The 22168-nt window shown below is 33.3% G+C and overlaps 1 protein-coding gene across 1 annotated transcript in view; it reads left to right on the top strand.

The window, feature by feature from the left end:
* LOC144973704 (dynactin subunit 4-like) overlaps positions 1-20375 on the top strand; it is a 28527-nt gene extending 8152 nt beyond the window's left edge. Inside the window, exons 2-14 of the mRNA XM_078916518.1 lie at positions 5028-5098; positions 5804-6000; positions 7645-7688; positions 8861-8962; positions 10328-10392; positions 11048-11139; positions 12270-12379; positions 12747-12820; positions 13654-13708; positions 14900-15004; positions 15939-16042; positions 16939-17017; positions 17672-20375. Coding sequence (XP_078772644.1) covers positions 5028-5098; positions 5804-6000; positions 7645-7688; positions 8861-8962; positions 10328-10392; positions 11048-11139; positions 12270-12379; positions 12747-12820; positions 13654-13708; positions 14900-15004; positions 15939-16042; positions 16939-17017; positions 17672-17794 — 1221 coding nt within the window. The 3' untranslated portion in view covers positions 17795-20375. The remainder of the gene's footprint in view (positions 1-5027; positions 5099-5803; positions 6001-7644; positions 7689-8860; positions 8963-10327; positions 10393-11047; positions 11140-12269; positions 12380-12746; positions 12821-13653; positions 13709-14899; positions 15005-15938; positions 16043-16938; positions 17018-17671) is intronic.
* The last annotated feature ends 1793 nt before the right edge of the window (positions 20376-22168 follow it).

Below are 22168 nucleotides of genomic sequence, written 5' to 3'. Positions count from 1 at the left end.
ACCGATTTAGAAATTGAGTAATTCGGTTCACGAATGTATTAAAGTCTTCTCCACTTTCCGGTTTTGCAGTGTGAAACCTTTCCTGGTAACCATCTTCCGTTAATCTAAATCTTTTTAGTAGAGCGTCTTTAATTTTACCATAGTCATCTGCATCTTCAGTTGTTAAGGTATAGAAAACTTTTAGCGGTTCTCCAGATAAGCAGTTAATCAAGGCTGTGGCCCATTTGCTTTCTGGCCAACGATAACCTTTAGCCTGAACTTCGAATCGGTGTAAGAAGGATTCTAGACAGTCTGAGCGTTCATCGTATGTTGGCATGCGTGGAAGTTTCACGAAAAATTCATCACTATTATTATGTTTTCTTTCATGACCGGTTTTTGTTTTTTCAATTTCCAGCATCATTTGGGTCCTTTTGGTTTCTTCTTCTGCTAAAGCTATTTGTCTTTTTAGTTCCCTTTCTTGGACTCTTTCTTCTCGTTCTTCTCTACGTATTCTTTCTTCGTGTTCTTTTTCTTCTCTACGAATTCTTTCTTCGTGTTCTTTTTCTTCTCTACGAATTCTTTCTTCATTTTCTTCTCTACGAATTCTTTCTTCGTGTTCTTTTTCTTCTTTACGAATTCTTTCTTCATTTTCTTCTCTACGAATTCTTTCTTCATGTTCTTTTTCTTCTTTACGAATTCTTTCTTCATTTTCTTCTCTACGAATTCTTTCTTCATGTTCTTTTTCTTCTTTTACTTTCTCTTCGCACCATGAAAATATTCTTTCCTGGGGTATTTCTAAGTCCTTTGCGAGACTTAAGTATCTTTTATATGCTTCCATGTTGCAATAAATTAGTTACGATGTTTTATATATATTATATTGACAGGATACTGTTACTGACTGTTTTATTTATTTACACTTACTGGAATGAACTGTTCTATTTTTAGAAATCTCTCTCTCTTATTTCAACTTATTATGTATGTTGAATTTGATGCCTTTTATCGTTATATCTTATAAAGCAATGTGTCAATACAATGCGGAGTTATTATGACTTGTGTCAATAACAATGTGTCAATCGCGTGTACTCTAAACTATGTTACTACGAAAAATGTATCACCAATGTGTGTGACTCGTCGTTAGTTTGTGTACAATTATTCGCAATGACGCTAATATACTAGAGTGTGATAACAATAATAGGATGCCAAAATAATCCCAAGTTATCTATCACTAAATATAACACGACGGCTAGTAGACTCCTTTTATTATTATTTAGTTTTTAAAGACTCACTTTTCAGAACATAATATATAAGTGGTTTTCGGTAACAGTAATATGCCAAAAATGCATTTAAAACAAATCACTATGCAAAACTAATCACGATGTCTATAGTTACTATGTGATGCCCAACTCATGTAAAAGAGAATAATGAAGGATATATTTACCAACTCAGTTCGTGGCTGGGACCTCTCTCTTGTTCAATGGTTGTTCAACAATTGTAATTAGGCATTGAAGAGTGTTTAACAGTGATGTCTGAAATACAAAACAATAAAATATCGTAAGATTTACAATAGTTACAAAATGTGTTCACAACACTGAGTGATTGGATGATAGGTGAATGAATCGTTATGGAATGTAAACATATTGAAAACAATTCATGAATGAGGCAAACAACAAAATGAAATGAGTGATATAATAACAAAGTGGACAAGGAATGAATGAATGAATGAAAAACTGAGTGAATAGATGAATGAATGAATGGATAATGTATGAATGAAAGAATGAAGGGAGGAATAAATGTATGAATGATTGGATAAATGAGTGAATAAACGAATGAATGGATGAATGAATGAATGAATGAATAAATGAATGAACAATGAATGAATGAATAATTTATAAATGAATAAATGAATGACGGAATGAATCAATAAAATGCTATTCAATTTGAATGAAAGAATGAATGGATAAATTGCTATTCCATTTAAATGAAGAAATGAAAAGGAAAAAAAAATCAATCCTGTAAATAGGGAGTTCAATTAAAATATGATCAAGTGGGGCAATTAAGAGTTTTACAATTTAAACTTTAAAGTTAGATGAAATAGATATATGTAACTAAATAAATTCAATTCTTTATATGTGTCCCCTCCAAAATGTCATGGTCTCAAGTGAGTAAAGAGCTACTCGACTATGCATAAAGATCTATGTAGAATGAGGCCCCAGAATTTACTAGTTACTATAAATGAAAAACAATTAACGATTTGTTTACAATGAAATAAAAATAATGATGAAATTTAATTAAAAGAGATAAACAGTGATCGTGGCAGTTACAAATAGAGATATGAATATTTTACGTAACTTATGATAATATGTCAGGTTCATAAGTTTACGTTTCCAGGCAGTTGATGGGCTTGGATGATCTATTCCTCTGATAACAGGATTGGACTCGTAAAATTCCGCTTCCAGGCAATTGGTAAGAGGTTATAGTGTAGTACAGCGGGCTTGGGTTTGAAGATTATACAATCAAAGTTAAAAGCTCCGGCGTCTTAATGGTGTAGATATAATATCTACAAAGTCCCAAAAGATAAAAATCTTCCAGTATATATATAGGAATAGAGCGACTGGCCGTCCGGCATAGATTGTGGAGAGAAAGTGAGTGTAGAGTGTTAGACCTATCAGCTTTTATAATAAGTGGCTACGTGACAGAATGTAGAACGAAAAGTATTCACTAATTAGAAATTAATTCGAGGGAAGGCTATAAAAGGAAAGACGATCTAATATTAGAAGGTAAAGTTTATCTAAGCCTACCGAAATATAACTGGAGTGAGATGAATTCAGTTCTTAATAAAATAAAATTTAATAAGATAATTGTGAACAATCTTTACTGTGACACTGCTAATAATAATAACGTAATAATTTTCCTTTAAAATATAGTTCTAAATGCCCGTTATTCAAAATGGAATCAGCCTATATACCCACTCTGAAATATTTTTAGCAAAAATAAGATAGAGAAAGAAGTTTACTGTAGCATTTGCGGCCAAAAAAAAAAAGGATTTTTCACCGGTCTGCGAGAGTCTTATTTGACACCTAGACAACGCCCCAAATTACGTTCAATTCATTTCAAATTTACTCCATCTCTCCAGCAAATTCATCCCATGACCTCCAAACTGATTTCTATCCATGAAGCGCCAATCAGATGTTTACAATTACCCATTTCCAATTGGCTGCTGAAAAAGGACAATTATAATTTCAATCGTCCACCAGTCGGTCATCGGCAAAGTCAAATAAGCCCCTTCCCACTCAAATCACATATCCCCTCGAAACTTCGGCCTTGTAGCGCAGTCCACCGGGCTTTTGATGTTACACAATCATCCGCCACCTTTGATCACATCGCTTTTTGATGTTATAATATATCTATCTACCCTCTTTTCTCACGCCCGTTGACTGTACCAACGGGCGATGTAGAAGAATATCGAGGGAAGGTGCGAATCGTGAAGACGGAATGGCAAATTGGTGTGAAAGTTATAGGTTTAAAGTTCGATTTTCACAGAGAAATCATGAGAACTTGACTGAACAAGCAATAAAAATCGTTACATGCTAAAAATGTGCGTACACGAGTTTTACACACACACTCCCCCCCCCCCCCCCCCCGCCCTCTCTCTCTCTCTCTCTCTCTCTCTCTCTCTCTCTCTCTCTCTGAGTGTGTGTACTACTACTACTACTACTACTACTACTACTACTACTACTACTACTACTACTACTACTACTACTACTACTACTACTAATACTAATACTACTACTACTACTACTACTACTACTACTACTACTACTACTACTACTACTATGATTACTAACTATAACTGCGCTATCATCATCATCATCATCATCATCATCATCATCATCATCATCATCATCATCATCATCATCATCATCATAAAACAACATCAACAATAACGTTATCATCACACTTGGACTCGTGTTCTTATGTCTCAGGAGTTTGTCTGAATACGGGACTATGTATTTTGTTAGCCAACAAAGAATTAGACAAGATGTGTTTACACATTCATTGTTCAGAAACCGGTCATTACAAATCATTGAAATAAATACTATATTAAAAGTAGATTATTACTCTTATATTTACTACCATGTGTTAGGGTAACAAAACTCAGATAACATCAATTTGAATTTTTTAAACAATTAAAAATATTTTTTAGGTTAATTTAAAATAGAAAAATATACATTTTTCAAGAGAGAATAAAGTATACTCACCATTTCTTCATATCAATGAAAATAATTGCGTCTTAAAGATGAAAATGTGGCCGTTATATCCATATAAAATAGAAAAATATAGAAGAAGTGTATGGTCAGAAATTGAAGTGTAGAAATGAACGATTTTACGAAATCTGTCCTATAGCCTGACTGACAATGAAATCCAAGCGGTGCATTCTACCTGCAGGGATAAATATAGGCCAGTTCTCACGTTCTGGACATCTGTTATGACGTAACCACACGGTGGTCTCCCCGTCAACGACGGTGGGTCGTTCCCATTGGGGGTGAGGCGGTAGTAAACTAAAGTGAAAGATTTCTAGTGTAATAAACGGCTGTGTTCTGTATTCTCTTAACAGCTGCAATGACAAATAAACAAACAATAAATAAAGAAGAAGAAAAAAACTCACTTCCTCAACTTAAGGCTATTCGGATTGAAGTCTTTATAACTATAACCTTATTTTACAGAGTATTCGGGAATAATAGAGTTCAGCATTATTTTGCCGAGCATTCGAATATTTGAATTAGAGTTCAAGTTTATTTCCCGAGCATTTTAAACACAGTGTTGGGAGAAATAGAGTTCAAGTCTATATCCCGGGTATTCGTAGCACAGTGCTCTGAGTAATAGTAATAGGGGTTAAGTTTATCTTCCGAGCGTTCTGAGTAACAGAGTTCAAGTTTATTTTCCCGAACGTTCTGAGAAATAGAACTGGCCTAAATTGTTTCTTTTTAATTCCAATGACAAACCTTCCTTTCAAGACTCAATGGTTCAATTTGCATTTATTTCCTTAGGTGGATACCCTCCTGTGCCCTAATTGCCTAGAAACTATGCCAGCATCTGAAGCGAAGTTGAAGAAAAACAGGTATTCTTTCATATTCTAATCTTATATTTCCTTTTTAAAAAAACAAACAAATTGCTTTTGTACTTCTTTGTGCTTGAGGACATTTTAAAGTACATGTTGGTAGAAAACAGTTATACAGAAACGGCTTATCCTTAACTTATATTAATCCAGCTACCTAAAAAGAGACAAAAGAAACTGGAAACTGGCCAGTGGAGTGCACATGAAAAAACTAACTAGGTAGAGCGTAACATGTTCTTGTATTTTTTTTAGGAATGGTTTAAAATAATAAGCAAAAGGTTATGCAGCAATCTTTATAACCCTAGGTGATCTGGAAAGCAAGTATCTGACTCTTTAGATACTTGTAGTCTATATAATGAGAAAAGACATGAACTCTTGTTGTAGTATTATAATTTTCATGAGACTGAATAATGATAATAAAAATAAAATAATTCCCTTTATTCATCCCCAAGGGGAAATTCCAAGGGAAGACTGGAATAGCCCAGGCATCAGCTGCAGTGCAGCTCCGCAAAATTAGCTTGGGCGAAGTGACTTTCTCAAGGCCACACAGCGCAGGGGGAGTCGAACTCAGTACCTTTCGGGTACAAAGCAAAAACCATAGCACTGAGCCACAGTGACCCCTGATGTTGATGATTTTACGCAATATTCCTCAATGAAGTGTAAGTTATGAGATGACGACTATGAAAAATAATTTATCTCTTCCTTCAGGTGCAGCAATTGCTTTGATTGTCCAGGATGTGGAAGTACACTGATGACTCGAGCAACAACAAGTCACGTGCAGCAACCAGCAGCTGGCACCAATCCTGAGGAGGCGGCTAAGACACCTACAAAGAAAATGTATTACATGGCATGTGGATTTTGTCGCTGGACCACAAGAGATGTCAATCTCCCTGACCAAACTGTCGGTAATGATCTTTGTTGTTCATAGTGATAGAATCATTGATAGAATGTCGCTGGACCACAAGAGATGTCAATCTCCCTGACCAAACTGTTGGTAATGATCTTTGTTGTGCATAGTGATAGAATCATTGATAGAATGTCGCTGGACCACAAGAGATGTCAATCTCCCTGACCAAACTGTTGGTAATGATCTTTGTTGTTCATAGTGATAGAATCATTGATAGAATGTCGCTGGACCACAAGAGATGTCAATCTCCCTGACCAAACTGTTGGTAATCATCTTTGTTGTGCATAGTGATAGAAGTTAGGAAAATAATAATAATAATAATAATAATAATAATAATAATAATAATAATAATAATAATAATAATAATAATAATAATAATAATAATAATAATACTTTATTGCATCCCAAAAAGGAAATTTTTTGTATCACTGATTGAGCTATTTTGTCGGGGGACGTCTGTGATCCCTTGCATTAATCAGGTATTGTGTCAAAATGACCCAGATGAAGGAAATCGATTGTAAAGAAAAAATGATCAGGATTGATGTTTGAGAAAGAAACAAACCTCACTCTCCTTAATGAAGGCATTTCCCCTCTTTCAATGTTTAATGTTAAGCTTAATATTAGATATAAACAAGAAATGAATTGAGTAGGAAAGTGCCAGAAGCTCATACGAAGTGCCAGAAGCTCCCCGGCCAGGCAGAGTTGTCGTACCAGTAAGGTCGTGGGTTCAAGCCCCCATCGCTGCCGCAAAATTTTTATCTATTGTCTTCTTGCACTTTCCTACTCACTTCATTTCTTGTTGTTATCAACATAAGTGCCTGCTCCACTCACTTTTCTGAATTAAATATTAGATATACCGTTTTGAGATGACTGGTCATTTTTTTAAATATTAAAATGTTAGCATGTCCCATCCTACATGTTAAATGTTGCTGTTGACCAGGGACCCCTTGTAAAGCGCTTTGAGCACATTTAGTGGATATTGCACTCTTTAAAGCTCAATAAAAAAAAAAAAAAGCTCAATAGATAAAGATATGGATTACTTTAATTCCAGATATCGATCAAATTTGTGTATTGCTGATGTGTAATGATGTCTAGTTTGCACATATAGTAGTGAAGTCAAATTCAAGCAGCCTCTGCTTCTTCCAAAGCAGATTCCTGTATTCTCATTGAAATTTGGAAAAAAATTTCAATTCTAGGTTGCTTTGTTACAGTATCTTGTTAGGGACTGTAGCTCAAGAGTACAAAAATCTTTTTTGTTGTTGTTGCTATTAAAAAAAATAATTTTTTTACAATCCTGATTTTTACTTTTTACTCATTCATATTTCGATGGATTAGAAAATATAAAGCAAGTTGATACAAGTTTTTGTTTTGTAAACAGCTTTCATCTTTGGGTAGTATGTAAGTTGTGTTAATGTTAGGTATAAGGGAAAAATTAGATTATGTTGTGTGAGTGCTCCTTCTCATAAAATTAAAAAAAGATATTACTCTTTAGCAAATTATAAGGAATGATAGAAAATATTGATCTTATACACCGTTAAAGTACATTATGAAAAGGTAATTATTGGACTAAATAACTGTTCAATTGAAGTAGGTATATTTATTTATCATTAGACTCTTAACATTAAATCCAATATTTCCACAGCATCAGGAAACTGGCCCGAGTTGGAGAATCAGAATGCAGCAAGGGTGAGTGCTTTAAAATTTTTTTTATCTCGTTTTGGTGGACCTGCAGTTTGGTTATTGTTGTTCAAATATTTTGTCTTTAAGCCAACAAAAAAATAAATTTTTCTTTGAGCTGTCGTCTTGGTATATTGATATTTGAAGCTATTTTGTTATCTCAGCTAAGTAAAAGAAAAAATAATTTTTTTTAAAGTAGTGAGTGTCCCTTTTTGATGTTTCTCTTTACCCTTTCCTTACCAACCATAGGAAAATCGTCACATTCATTACGATAAAACCAATAATTTCTCATTCTGATTTCAATTTTACATCACAAAATTTTAATTTTTTGTTTTGTTTGTTATCGCTATAAAACCTTGAAACTGTTTGTATGGCTCAATTTGCTTAATAATAATATATTATGTTTAGAATGTAATTGGTGTTTTCCTGTTTGAGTAAGAAATTCTATTTTTGTGTTGGGGAAAATTCTGAAAATGGCCGGTAAGGAGAGGGTTCAGAAGAAACTAAAACACAATTCAAATTCTTGCCATTGATAAAACTGGGGGAAATGGATTCTGCAAGAAATTATGGTCTTATGTATAATAATGCTTTCAATTGATATTCACTCATAGCACCACAGACTCGATCAGTCTATCAACACTCGGGAAAACTAGACAAAGTCATTTGGGGCAATATATGATCAACCACTGGAGTATTATATGACTAGGGTTAGAGACGATCTTTTTTGGGATCGTGGATAGCTCATACGGTAGAGTCACGGTCTTCCCGGCCAGGCGGAGTTGTCGTACCAGTAAGGTCGCGGGTTCAAACCCCCATCACCGCCGCGAAATTTTTATTCTCTATTGTCTTCTGGCACTTTCCTGCTCACTTCATCTCTTAGTATTATATCTATTGCGGTTTAGGAAGAGACATTGTCCTCTTTTGAAGTAGGCAGTTATGATTTGTTCTATTTAAAAACAGTACAGATTTTTTGGGAAATATTAAGTTCTCTGCATAGTTCAATTTTTACCCCTTTCAAGGCAAATTGCAGTTTCCTCTTGTGTTCAATATAATACTGCTATGCTGCCATAGTTGTCTTATTTTATTTATGTGACCAGTTGTCTCAATGTGGTATTATGTCGGGGTGAACCTGATGCTTAAGGTCACGTATTGAAAATTTCATCCTTTATTTTGTTACCCAGATTGCAGAGGTGTTAGAGAATTTGAAGCAAATGGCAATCGTTGAGAAGGCAGAAAGAGAACGCAAAAAGTATGTTCAACGTCGAAGTCACCTATACTTGCAGGTAATGTTCATTATAATAATAATAATAATAATAATAATAATACTTTATTGCATCCCAAAAAGGAAATTTTTTGTACAGACGTGTTATAATTTACACAATAAGATAAAAATACAATGGAAATAGGATGTATATATATAAAAAAGGAGCAGCTCTATAACCAGAGCTGCGCTTTATAATATGAATAATTTCAACACTGTAAAATAGTTAAAACTGTCACTATAAATTGAAAATTGAAAAGATTGCAAAACAAATAAATTAATAAATTAATATTTATATTTTTAAAAAGTAAAAATGAGAAATAATTATATAAAATGATTATTGCTTGTTGTTATAAAGCCTAATACTGGACGGCAGAAAAGATTCTCGGTGTCTCTCTGTTTTCGTTGAAATAGAGAAAGGGCGACAACTTCTTTCTGACATAATAATTGATGGTCTTAGTGGATGATACTGGTCATTTAATATTTTAGTTATTTTATTTATACAAAATTTCTCGTATAAAAGATCTACATCGTCAACATCATTATATAGCGTTTAATGGATTTTTTAATATTTGAATTTATTTTGTTCCTTTCCACTGCTAAGCAATTGCCTCCCCAAGCTGTTATACAAAATGACAAAACACTTTCGATTACTGCTCTATAAAATAATGTGCAGAGGGTTTTATCTATTCTAAACTGAGAGAGTTTTGATAAAAAATATGTACGTCTGCACATCTTATGCCTAATTATTTTCAAGTGTTCATCCCACTTGAGCCTGTCATCAATTGTTACACGTTATTTGTGAATAACCTAGTATATGTTTACATTTACAATAATGAATTGTTAGATTTTTGCTTATATTCCATTTATTTAGTCCAAAAAATTCCTTGTTATGAATTTCAATTTGAGAACTATTGATAAATGATAAATAATGAATTTTTATAGCGCCTAAACATCCATGTTAATTGTTGCTCTCCGGTGCTTTACATAATAAAATGTTTAAATATCAAAACAAAAAAAATTAAAAATCATGACACTACATAAAAGGCATGAATACAGAAACAAAATCTAAGCAACATCTATTTCATGGACATTTCCTGAAAGATGATAAATTTTCACAGGACTTTGTCCGATGTCTGAGTGCGTTCCATAGGCGTGGAGCTATGGATGAAAAGGCTTTTCTACCAAAAGTGGATTTTGAGGCGGTAACCTTTAGAAGTTGGGACTGAGATGATCTTAAATTTCGAGTGGGTTCATATTTTTTGATCAATTTCTGCAAATATTCAGGTGCCAATCCATCCAGACATCTAAAAATTATTTTTTTTAAATATTGAAATTTATTATATTATTAGAAGGGTAATTAATATATTTGTATGTCTCAAAACAGGAGAAATATGGGAGTTCCCCAGCTGCCTTGAAGCGTAAAGGCCTGTCTAGTCTATCTTCACAAAGGTGAGAACATTGAAGTGTAGAAAAACTAAATACTATTCCTTTGTCTTTGGTTCTTAGTATTTTGATCTCTGAATTTGTTTATTGTTTATTGCTCCTAAGTGCTGACATCTTCATAATAACTAAGAGAAGACTATCCTCATTTTATATTTTAATAATGATAATATACTTTATTCATCCAAAAAAATGGAAATTCGTTTACAGACGTGGCATGCATAAAAAATGTATAAACACAAAGTTGAGAATCTATGGCGACATTGTATACATATATATATATGCAAATGCACAAAAATGTAAAAAATATACAACCAAGAACCAATAGCGACACTTTATATATTAATTTGATAAATTGAGGTAGACCATACCTCTGACCTTTAGTCCGAACTTGTGTGTGTATATTTAAAAAATAGTATTTAATTTAAATCACAGTTGCGCGTTAAAAATTTGAACACCATTTGGCAAAAATGAATTTAGGTGACGTGTTGTCTTTGTTTTTATAGATATGAAAGTCATAAAATTGAATACTTATCTAATCTATTTAATATTTTTGACAATTCACCAAAAATATGTTCCTTCGGATCACGAAATATTAATTTGGCTATGCTTTAAAAAAAACAAAAACAACCCCAAACTATAAGCTGTTGATTTGTTTTAACAGCCCTCCAGGAGAGATCAAGCCAAGTCCCAGAGTTACGACCTTTGAACCCTTACCAGAGGAGTACTTTACTCAACCTGCTGATTTAACCAAAAGTAAAGTATTATTTTTATTTTATTTTTTCATATTTGTTACAGCGAATGACATAATCAGTCGGATGGTGAAAAGGTTTGAACTGAGATATTGCCTAGTTTAGTTAGATGGTCAATTTAAAAAAATAAAAAAATGAGTTCTTGTCATAAATGATTAAATCAACCCTTTTTGTACAACTTCGGGAAATATCAAAGCTTAATTTCAATTCTAAATAGTTTTTTACAGCTAGTCAAGTTGAAAATGTATGAAATTTTGGAAAAAATGCTGATTACCTTTACCATACATCTAACCATAACTTCACGAAAAAATCACCCGATTTACTTCAAATAAAGATTAAAATGCTCTGGAGAGCATATTCTTTGAGAAAATGCAAAAAAAAATGCAAATCCAAAATTTTCACCTTCCGACTGAATATGTCATGCACTAACACTCATTTTTTCGGGGTACACCAGTTACCGAAAAGTGAGTCTACGGTTTAAACGCTCAGAACTGTGAAAAAGAAAATTATGAATTTAAGAGAGTAATTTCATTCTCAATAAAACATATACAGTCACTCCTCTCCAATCCGACTTCCTATAGTGGGCAGAGAGGCACTTACTGTGTCTTCTATCCCCCTATATCTGTTTTCCAATAGCTTTCTGTCTTTGTCTTGGAATGAGATTACTTAATTTTGCCCTGACCCTGGCCGGAGTCTTTGGCTGGGATGGAAACAGTCGAATTTATAGTTATAGTTTTGGGAGATTATATTTTTTCCCTTGCAAATCATCTCTCTGTTATGTACTGTTATTTTTTTTATTTTAACATATGATTTGTAAACATTTGAGTGTGTTCCTCTTAGTGGGATCTTGTGCTGATGTCTGGGTGAGACTTTTTGGTGAACTGAAACCAGGTTACTTGATAGTGTGCTCTTGGAATCTACATCTATTCCCTATTTGAACCATTCCCCTTTGTCATAATTTTTCCTCAAGTCCTTTTAACTGTACATCTAGAATCTTTTCACTATCCCATTTTCTTCCTTTTTACTGGCGCTGATATGACCTTAATGTGTTGCAAACTCCATAAAACCCTTAAAAACAAAAACAATTCCAGTTGAAGAACATTCCAGATTTTGATAGTCCCGTTATCTTTACAGGCACACAACTGTCAAATCGCCTGAATCTAGTGGAGCACCAGCCTAGTAAAATAGACAAGCTTCATCCAATCAACAAGCACCTCATCATGAAGAAGTCTCTACGTTGTAAGGTACTGGATTTTGATGGCTTTTAGTCATTTGTTATCTGAATCTAAAGGGAAGAAGACACTTTTGAAATGCTTAAATATGTCTTGTTCCTAATATCATTCTTGTACATTGTTTTTGGATTTAGATATTTGTCCAAGTGCTTTTATTACACTGCAGTGTTATATTAAGGTGTATTTATAGATGACAGATGTTTAATGATGTTTAATTTGATTTTAGACTACCCTTACAAAGTTATTTGATTTTAGATTACCCTTCCAAAGTTATTTGATTTTAGATTACCCTTACAAAGTTATTTGATTTTAGATTACCCTTACAAAGTTATTTTTGATTTTGGATTACCCTTACAAAGTAATAATGTTCTATTTTTAGACATGTGAGCACAACCTGATCAAGCCTGAGTTCAACCCATCATCAATTAAATTCAAGCTCCAGCTTACTGCGTTGTAAGTTTTAAATAATTATACAGTTTATCATCTTACCTTTACCACGAAATTGGTAACTTATGTTAACGATGATGTCAACCAATTATTGATAATCTTTGAGGAAAGCCTATATTGCTGCTTGAAACTCGAAAGATAAAAAAATAATGAAGAAGTTGAATATGTTTCAAATTCATTAACAAAGGCATGAAGTAATTTATGTCCTATTCATTGTCTACAATGTTGAAAAAGTGGAATCCCGAACATCTCTTGTCTTTGCAACTTAAATTGAGCTTCTTCATTGTCTTTTTGTTTTCAGGAATGCCAAAGCACAGTAGCTTGAAAAAGATGGTTTTTTTTTGTTTGTTGCATTTTTAAAAACTCAAAAGCCAGAGAATCGTATCAGATATATATTGTGGCCAGCAACTTTTGTGACTTGTGGTGTTGATAAATATATTTTTTTTTTATCAACCGAGAAAGGCTGAAGTTGTTATTTTAATATTTTATAATTCATTGTTTTTTTACCATTAGTTTCAAACATTAATTTACACATTTCAATTTTAGCTTTTAAATATTTGCCTTAAAGTTTTTCCGTGTGTAATGCTGTCAATGTATTCATATTATGTAACCCATTCTATCAAATCCGCATTTTGAATGTAAATCAACAGTATTTATGAAAAACTATTTACAAAAGAATTTATAGTTACAATTGATTTATATTAAGGAAGAAAAACATGGAATACAGCTCCAACCAAGACCGACCCGTTTCCTGTTGTATTTGATTCTGACCATCATTTTATTGAATCATGAAAGTTGAATGTTTTTGTTGTTACTTACCTTATGTCTTTTTTTGACAGATCCCTCATTCCTGAGATAAGGATAATGTCACCATCAACCTTCACCTACAACAAGGTATGAAATAATTAAATCATATGATAACTATATCTGTGTTGATTGTGACTCATTCCTGACCTCCCATAGCGGGCAGGGAGGTACATACTGTGTCTTCTATCCCCTTATGTCTGTTTTCCAACATGCTTTCTGTCTTTGTCTTGGAATGAGATTACTTGGGTTTGTCCTGGTCCTGGCTGGAAGGGAAACAGTCAAATGCATAGTTATTGTTTTGGGAGATGATAGTTTTTTCATTGTAAATCATCTCTCCGTTATTTATTATTATATTTGTTATTTTTGTGTTATGTATAATGTAAGCTTGTGTCCGGATGAGACTTATAGGTGATCTCAAAGTACATGGGTGGTATGCTCTTGGAATCTACATCTGATCCCTATTTGTTCCCAGTTCCCCTTTGTCTTACTTTCTCTTGGGTGCTTTAATTGTAATTCTATAACTTTTTACTATCCCATTTTCTTCCTTTTTACTGGCGCTGATATAACCTAAATGTGTTGCAAGCGCCGTAAAACCCTTAAAAACCAACAAAACAAACATCATCATGCAACAAAATCAATTAATTCTTGAGCTTAGACGCTGACCTAATGGTTGACAATGATTGCACAAGCTCTTGCCCAGGTATTTTGTTTATGGGAAAGACACGCAATCCTTCACTCAACTTGTGTGTGAATTATTACCGGAATGCAGACACTGACACAGTTTAAGCATTTGTTGTGGTCAATCCATGGATCTTTGTTTTGATTAACTCACTCAATCCCAGAAATTTTTGTACTTTTCAAAATTGAAAACAAGTGTATTAAAAATGAGTGTGTACATAGATAGTTTTATTCAACTACCATTAACATGTGAAAAATAAAAACATTAACTTTGATACTACGCCTATAATTGGTCTCAGAAAAATATAATAATAAATTGGCATGGAGTAAAAGTAACCCTGGATAAACTACGGAAATAGTCGGTGTCAGGGTTGAGTGAGTTCATATAGTGTAAAAGAAATGTTCGAACACATTTTTAACATGTCATACTACAATGTGTATTGCTTGATTTATATGTAATGTAAAAAGGGACTTATTAAAATCTATAATGATTTAATAATATAAAAAAGTGATGAATAGAAAGTTAAATAAAACAAAAGAGCTGAATAGATTTAAAAGAACAAAATGGCTTCTTAACCTAGCTTTTTATTTTATTCCCAGGAAACGGTTGTGCCTCTAACTTTGAGCAACCCGTCCATCTACAACATGACTGTCACTTTGAAGCAAATTGAGGATGAAACTGACACAGACTTTTGCACAGCAAAAGTGAGAGCAATTTCCTTTGAAGCACTAACCTGTGTATTTCATTTGTAAAATATTTTTAGGATTTTGCAACGCTGTTTTTATATTTTGAACGTCCAACACTTTTATATATATCAAAGGTTTCAAATTGCCATGCCAAAGCCTAATAACGTTGCTGATGCAAAGACCCAATTCTGAAATGAGAGGGTATCAAAAATCACTACATGTTTTGCTGTTTTTCATTTAAGTTTTTGGCTAAGCTGCTTAACCCTCTCCTTACCAACCATAGGAAAATCGTCACATTCGTTACGATACAACCAGCACTTTTATCATTCATATTTCTTTTGTAAATCACTTTTATCATTCATATTTCTTTTGTAAATCACAAAATTTAAAGCAAAATGGTTTATTATAGCTAAAAACAGTGACACTTTGCTGTAGAGTTGATTTTGCTTATCAATATTATGCATAGAATGTAATTGTTGCTCTTCTGTTTGAGTAAGAAAAAAATATTTTTCAGTTTGGTGGGTGTGAAATTTTGGGGAAAATTCTGAAATTGGCTGGTAAGAAAAGGGTTAAGAATTGGCATTAATATGGTAAAATATTCTTGTTCCACGGACATGTTGTTTTCCTGTCGGCAGTTCAAAATGGCTTCAACATCTTTGTTTTTGAGGAAATCCAGTAACTATTCCCAAATGATTGAAAACTGTTTGATAAGATAAAGTCCAAGACGACAGCAATGTTTGCAGGTGACTCCACAGCCGGTAATGGTTAAGTAGAAACTGTTACCTTATTTGATCATTCCAGTTTATATATATATATATATATATATATATATATATATATATATATATATATATATATATATATATATATATATATATATATATATATATATATATATTCTTTATTATTTCATTTATTTATCTCCTTACATATTCATTTATTTATATAACAGATTGATCTCCCCAAAAAGGATCTGATATTGGCTGGGAGAGACGAGACTTCAATGCATTTTGGCGTTGGCGGATCACCTCAACAAGACTTCAAAGATGACTCCAAGTAAGATGCGATTACTTTTCAAACTAAAATCATGTACAACTGTAATGGATTGTACTATATAATGATGTTAGAAACTGAGAGAATGTCTCTTTTAATCGTGTGAAAATATTTATCAATGATATGGAAATCAGATAAAATATGACAATTTCCAATTCTGTACCTGTCAGACTCGCATGAGCAGCAGCTTCTATCGATATTTCAATCTTGTTTATTTTTGTCCATTTTAAACCAAAATACCTGTCAGGAATAATAATATTAAGTGTTGTGTGGATATTGATAATTTGCATGTGAATTTCAAAAATTGCTACTTTTAGTTGCTTTTTAACAGAAAAAAGAAAACTAACAACAAAATAACAAATCTGCAGAAAATCTCATCAACTTCTCGCTCTTCTAACAATCGTTTTTAAAACTCCTTTGAAAAACATCATTTCCACTACCATTTCCAGATGAAATGACTTATCTTTTCACTAACACAGTTTAAGGGATTAAAAAAAAAAGAGATGATTTTAATATAAAGAATGGATTTACTGAAATATAAGAAATGAGTTAACTGGAATGCTTTAAATAAATAGGATTATAATCAACAGACTTTTGGCTTAAATAGGGGTAAAAAGATAGATGGTTTGATACACAGCAAACACCAAAAGAATCACTGAAAGTTGTAAGTAAATTGATGTCACTAAATAATGGTTCAGGGACAGCAGTCTCCTGAAGACATTTTTCATGCTGTTGTCGTAGAAAAAGTGTTTGACACTTAAAAAAAAGTTTTTTATAGTAACAAATTTTCTCTTCTGGTGTATTTAGGTGCTGTTTGCAATCGATGCTTTTTACTATTTGTTTTTGTTTACGTTTGGTGTAGATTGACTGAAATGTTTCTATCACTAAACGTTTTTCAGAGTGATCGTATTTCGACAGGCTAACAAAATTGGGTTTGTTGTGAAAGTTACACCTTTGGTAAAGACAGGAAAGATAAAGGTATGTGATGATGTTAATGTTGACTACAGTTTGTCCTGATTAAATAGGACTGCTTTAAAGAAAAAAAAACAAAAAACAACCCAAAAAACAAAAACAAACAGAAACCTGCAACGATTATTAGAAATGTGTTGGAGAATAATTTCTGTCTGCAAATAACTCTTAAGTATCTGTAATAAATACACCTTTGTATGTTATGATTTAAAAAGAATATGAATATTGAGAATGGCACCCATTTGGTTCTATATATCATATGTAACAAGCTTTAAGAAAGGATAACTAATAAATAGAGGTGTCTAAATGAGTCAATAAAATGGAGATAAAGATAAAGGGAGTAAATCTGACAAATTGTCAAATCTATTGACAATCTAATATAAATATATATTTATTCTGTGTTTACTTGAAAAAGGCCAAGGGCCGAAACGTCGTTTGTTTTGTGTTGTTCATTCATTAGTCAGATTTACTCCCTTTATCTTTATCTCCATTTAAGAAAGGAATTGGATGAAGATGAATGGGATTTTGGTGACAGTATTTTCTTACTTTTGAAACCCATCTTTGTTTTTTTTTGTTGTTGCTCAATTTACAAGAAGAAAAATTATTATAAAAATAGTTCGACATGTTTTACTTTATAGACTTTTGCTTCCTCTTCATTTACAGGTGAGCTTTGTTCTGAGGCATGAATTCCGATGCAAGCCCGTCGATCTCTTCCAAAGTGAGAATAAGGAACCTGAAATCACCTGGTTGGAACACAAAGTATACATGACTCTAGGCGAGATTTGACACTTAATGAGATAGTTTTATGAAATTATTTGTTTAATATCACCTATAATTTTACTAACCCCTTCTGTTGAAGTTCCTAAATTCCTGAATTTTCACCAGGTAAAGTTTGATTTTTTAAAAGAAATTTGCAACAAGTTTTTGAAATGCACATCAATTGAGAATTTAGGAATTAAAAAAAAACAAACAAAAAACAAAACAAAACCTAGCGCAGAGCTAAGAAAAAGAGAAAAAAGGACCCCCAAAAACCCTGATGTATCTATTCTGTCAGTCTACAGTTTTCACCATGTAAAAGAGAAAAAAAATGAGACAAATAATATTTGGCATTTGTCTACAAGCATGTTTGAAATATAACGATTCAAAAACCTCATTAAATACACATTTATATTTATTAATCATCCTCTTTTGTTGTTTTAAATATTTGTTTGTTTTTAACAGATATTGGATGTTCCAGTATCTGTCATGTATAGATTTAAAGCAAACTCTAGCGTATGCCATATTGTATGGATGGATGTTGCAAGCCATGTAAACACTGTCATTCATTTTGTAGCTTTTAATATCAATTACCTGTTATGGTCATGGTGTAGCATTTGTACTCAGTGTAGTATCGCACAAAAAAACGGTTTTATTTGCATTAATATAAGTTTTTTTACTTGGGGTCACTTAGTTTCTTTTCTCATCGTGAACATTTTAAAAGGTATTATTCTGAATGTATGCATTTAATTTATGAGTCATTCAATAACAAATGTTTAGCTGAAAAGATTAAATATTGGGCATGAACTTAATTTCCATGTTATCTTTTGTGTCCAGGAATATCTCTAATTATTAAGTTAAAACATCCCCTTATGTTCCAATGGGATACGTGCAATACTTACTTTTTAAGATGGTTGCTTGGCTATGTGGTCTAGTGGTTTGACACTCGCTTTCGAATCGGAAGATCCTGGGATCGAGCCTCGCTCGGCGCATAGTTGAGTCCTTGGAGAATGCTCTTTCCTCACATTCTCTCTCCGTACTCGGGTGTAAAATGAGTACCTGGCTGTTAACAGCGTTGTCTCTGTCCGAAAAAATTGTAATTTCGCCTAACGGGTGTCATGTCCAGTCCTACATGTTAAATGTTGCTGCTGACCAGGTACTCCTTGTAAAGTGCTTTGAGCACATTTAGTGGATATTGCGCTATATAAAAGCTGAATTAATGTTGCATTGACATGTGAAAAGCATTTTGTTTCCATAGACTAGAGTGATGAAAACATTGCAATTTCTTGTGTTACAATATATCAAACAATCTATCCTGACAGAAAATTGTCGGTTAGTTTGGAAAAGCTTTTTCTTTTTTTCTTTCTCTAATATTTAAAGAGATTTGAAGGGGGTGTCACGATCTTGATTATTCATCTAACTTTATTTCAGAGCTGATGATGTTGATAAAACTCTTACAAATAAATAAAGTAGCTACTCAAGAACACATAAGGAGACATATTTACTCCATTCGTTTGGCATATTTAACAGAGGATCTATGTGTTATAAAATAAAAATGAACAAATAATTAGAATATTTATAATATAAAACTCATTATGGACTGCATAGATCACACCTATTCAAAAAAATTGTTTGTATTTCTGTGATAGAAATTGAGACAATGCATTTGGGCTATAAATGAAATTGAGTTACATCTGGCTAACTTGTAGGCATCATGAAAATGATGTTTCTTGAATGCTTTCTAAAAAAGTTGAGTATGCTAACAAATGAATGGAATGGCTGTAGTCTGAATTTTTTTTTTTTTACTGTCCATATCTCAATCAATGTCTTTCCTTTCGTATGCCAAGAAATTGGCCTAGGTTGCACAGTCTAAATGTGCTTACAGCTTGGTTGTGATTACTTCCTCTGTTTTTGAAAAGTACTAAATACTATGCTGACTGCTTGTGTGTTTTTATTCTTGGCTCCGTGTTTAACGTGGTTGATGGTTTTGTTGGAAGGGCCTCCACCATGACCAATCCCCTCCATCTTCTGTCCTTTACTTTGGAGCTTTCTGTCGTCCAAGAATAAAACAGTGCTCAATGTCCCCGCTGTCAATTATTGGTTTTTGTACTGTTAGAGGGTTTTATTTTGTTCCTTTAAAAGTCTAAAGCTTTTGGTCTATGTCTGAAGAGGGGGCGCGGGGGTGGTGGGGGACAAATTGATATTAGGTAGACAAGATATAGAGAAATATTAAAGTAGAATGAATGTTGTTGGTTGTCACGAGGTGGTAAGGAAGGAAAGCAGGTAAATCTATGTCATAATTTGAAAAATGAGATGTACGGTACTTTGAAGTTAGTTATTCTCTATGTTGTCATAAGAAAATTATAAGCATTTTTTTTTTTTCTCTAATCACCACTTACTTTTTCTATATTTTAAAAATTGATAGTATGAAGGCAGTATCTCTTAGTCACATATTGTGTGAATACGTGCAAGACAATGTCCTTTGAAATAGAAGCATTCAATACTAATTATGATTTGAAAGGGTTTTGCTTTTAACATATTATTATATGATTACTGTACTCTCGTTTTCCCTTTATGTTGATGCAAATAAACTTTGTTTCTTGCCCCTTCAGACTTATTTTTATGATAGTTTTTTTTTTTTTAAATATATATCTTTGTGAACGTTATTCATTAATCTTGTCTTCTTCTTCTTCTTCATCTTCTGGGTGGGGTTCCTGACCTCCCATAGTGGGCAGGGAGGTACTTACGTCTTCTATCCCCCTATATCTGTTTTCCAACTTGCTTTCTGTCTTTGTCTTGGAATGAGATTACTTGGTTTTGTCCTGGTCCTGGCTGAGAGGGAAACAGGCAAATGTATAGTTAGTTTTGGGAAATGATATTTTTTTCCTTGTAAATCATCTCTCTGTTATGCACTGTATTGTTTTTTTTTTATATAATATATGATTTGTAAAACATTTGAGAGTATTCCTCTCAGTAGGGACCTGTGCTTATGTCTGGATAGGACTTTTAGGTGATCTCAAACTAATTACACTGATAGTGTGCTCTTGGAATCTACATCTGTTTCCTATTTGAACCAATTCCCCTTTGTCTTACCTTTTCTTGGGTGCTTTAATTGTAATTTTTTTTACTATCCATTTTTCTTCCTCTTTACTGGCGCTGATATGACCTTATTGTGTTGCAAGTGCCGGAAAACCCTTAAAACAAACAAAACAACTTCATCTTCTTCTTTTCCTTTTTCTTATTTAAAATAAAATATAAATGGATGGTGGTTCAAATTGCTGAAGGCTGGATACAGGGAAGTTTACTTTGTAGATCAAATGTTTATTTTTCCCTTTTTTAGGCGCATATGATAGAAGAATGTCGGGGACACTGAAATCTGACAGGTGCATCTTTTTTACTGTATGTAATGTACAGTGACTCCGGGATACAGACTTCAGATCCAACGAAACCTTGGATTCAATGGAAACTTTAAAAATCCCCATTTTTTTCACCTGTTTGACACTTCTAAAGCCTGGGTGGGGTTCCCGACCTCCCATAGTAGGCAGGCTGGGTGGGGTTCCCGACCTCCCATAGTGGGCAGGGAGGTACTTGTGTCTTTATTCTTCTGTATCTGTTTTCCAACTACTTTCTGTCTTTGTCCTGGAAAGAGATTACTTAGTTTTGTCCTGACCCTGGCACGAGTCTTTGGCTGGGAGGGAAACAGTCAAATGTACAATTAAAAGTTTTGTGAGATATTTCTTTTCCTTGTAAATCATCTCTCTGTTATGTATTGTTATATACGTGTTGTTTTGAATATATAATGTAAGCATTTGAGTGCGTTCCTCTTCATGAGATTCTGTGCTGGTGTCTGGATGAGACTTATATGATCTCAAATAAGTACATTGATGATATGCTCTTGGAATCTACATCTGTTCTCTCTTTGAACCATTCCCCTTTGTCTTACTTTTTCTTGTGTGCTATTAAATGTAAATCTATATTTTTTTCCCACTATCCCATTTCCTCCTTTTTACTGTCGCTGATATAACCTAAATGTGTTGCAAGCGCCGTAAAACCCTTAAACAAACAAGCTTTACTTACTCTACTGATCTCCGACTGCTGGACATTTGCACTTTTTCAGCGGCCAATGAGCAGAATGAGCAGGAAAAGGTTACAAGATATTTGTGTAGCACAAGTAAATCTTTCTTCGTTTTCAAACCACAAGCATTATAATATTGAATTAAAGTTAAAGAACTGGGTGGGGATCCTGACCTCCCATAGTGGGCAGGGAGGTACATACTGTGTCTTCTATCCCCCTATATCTGTTTTCCAACTAGTTTTCTGTCTTTGTCTTGGAATGAGATTACTTGGGTTTTGTCCAGGCCCTGACCGGATACCCTTGGTGAGAGGGAAACAGTCAAATATTTT

The sequence above is a fragment of the Berghia stephanieae genome, chromosome 5 (assembly GCF_034508935.2).
Source record: "Berghia stephanieae isolate SIO BIC M18660-M18661 chromosome 5, UCSD_Bste_1.3, whole genome shotgun sequence".
Classification (NCBI taxonomy): domain Eukaryota; kingdom Metazoa; phylum Mollusca; class Gastropoda; order Nudibranchia; family Aeolidiidae; genus Berghia; species Berghia stephanieae.
Note: the sequence above shows the minus strand (reverse complement) of the source record. Positions and strands in the feature narration are given on the sequence as shown.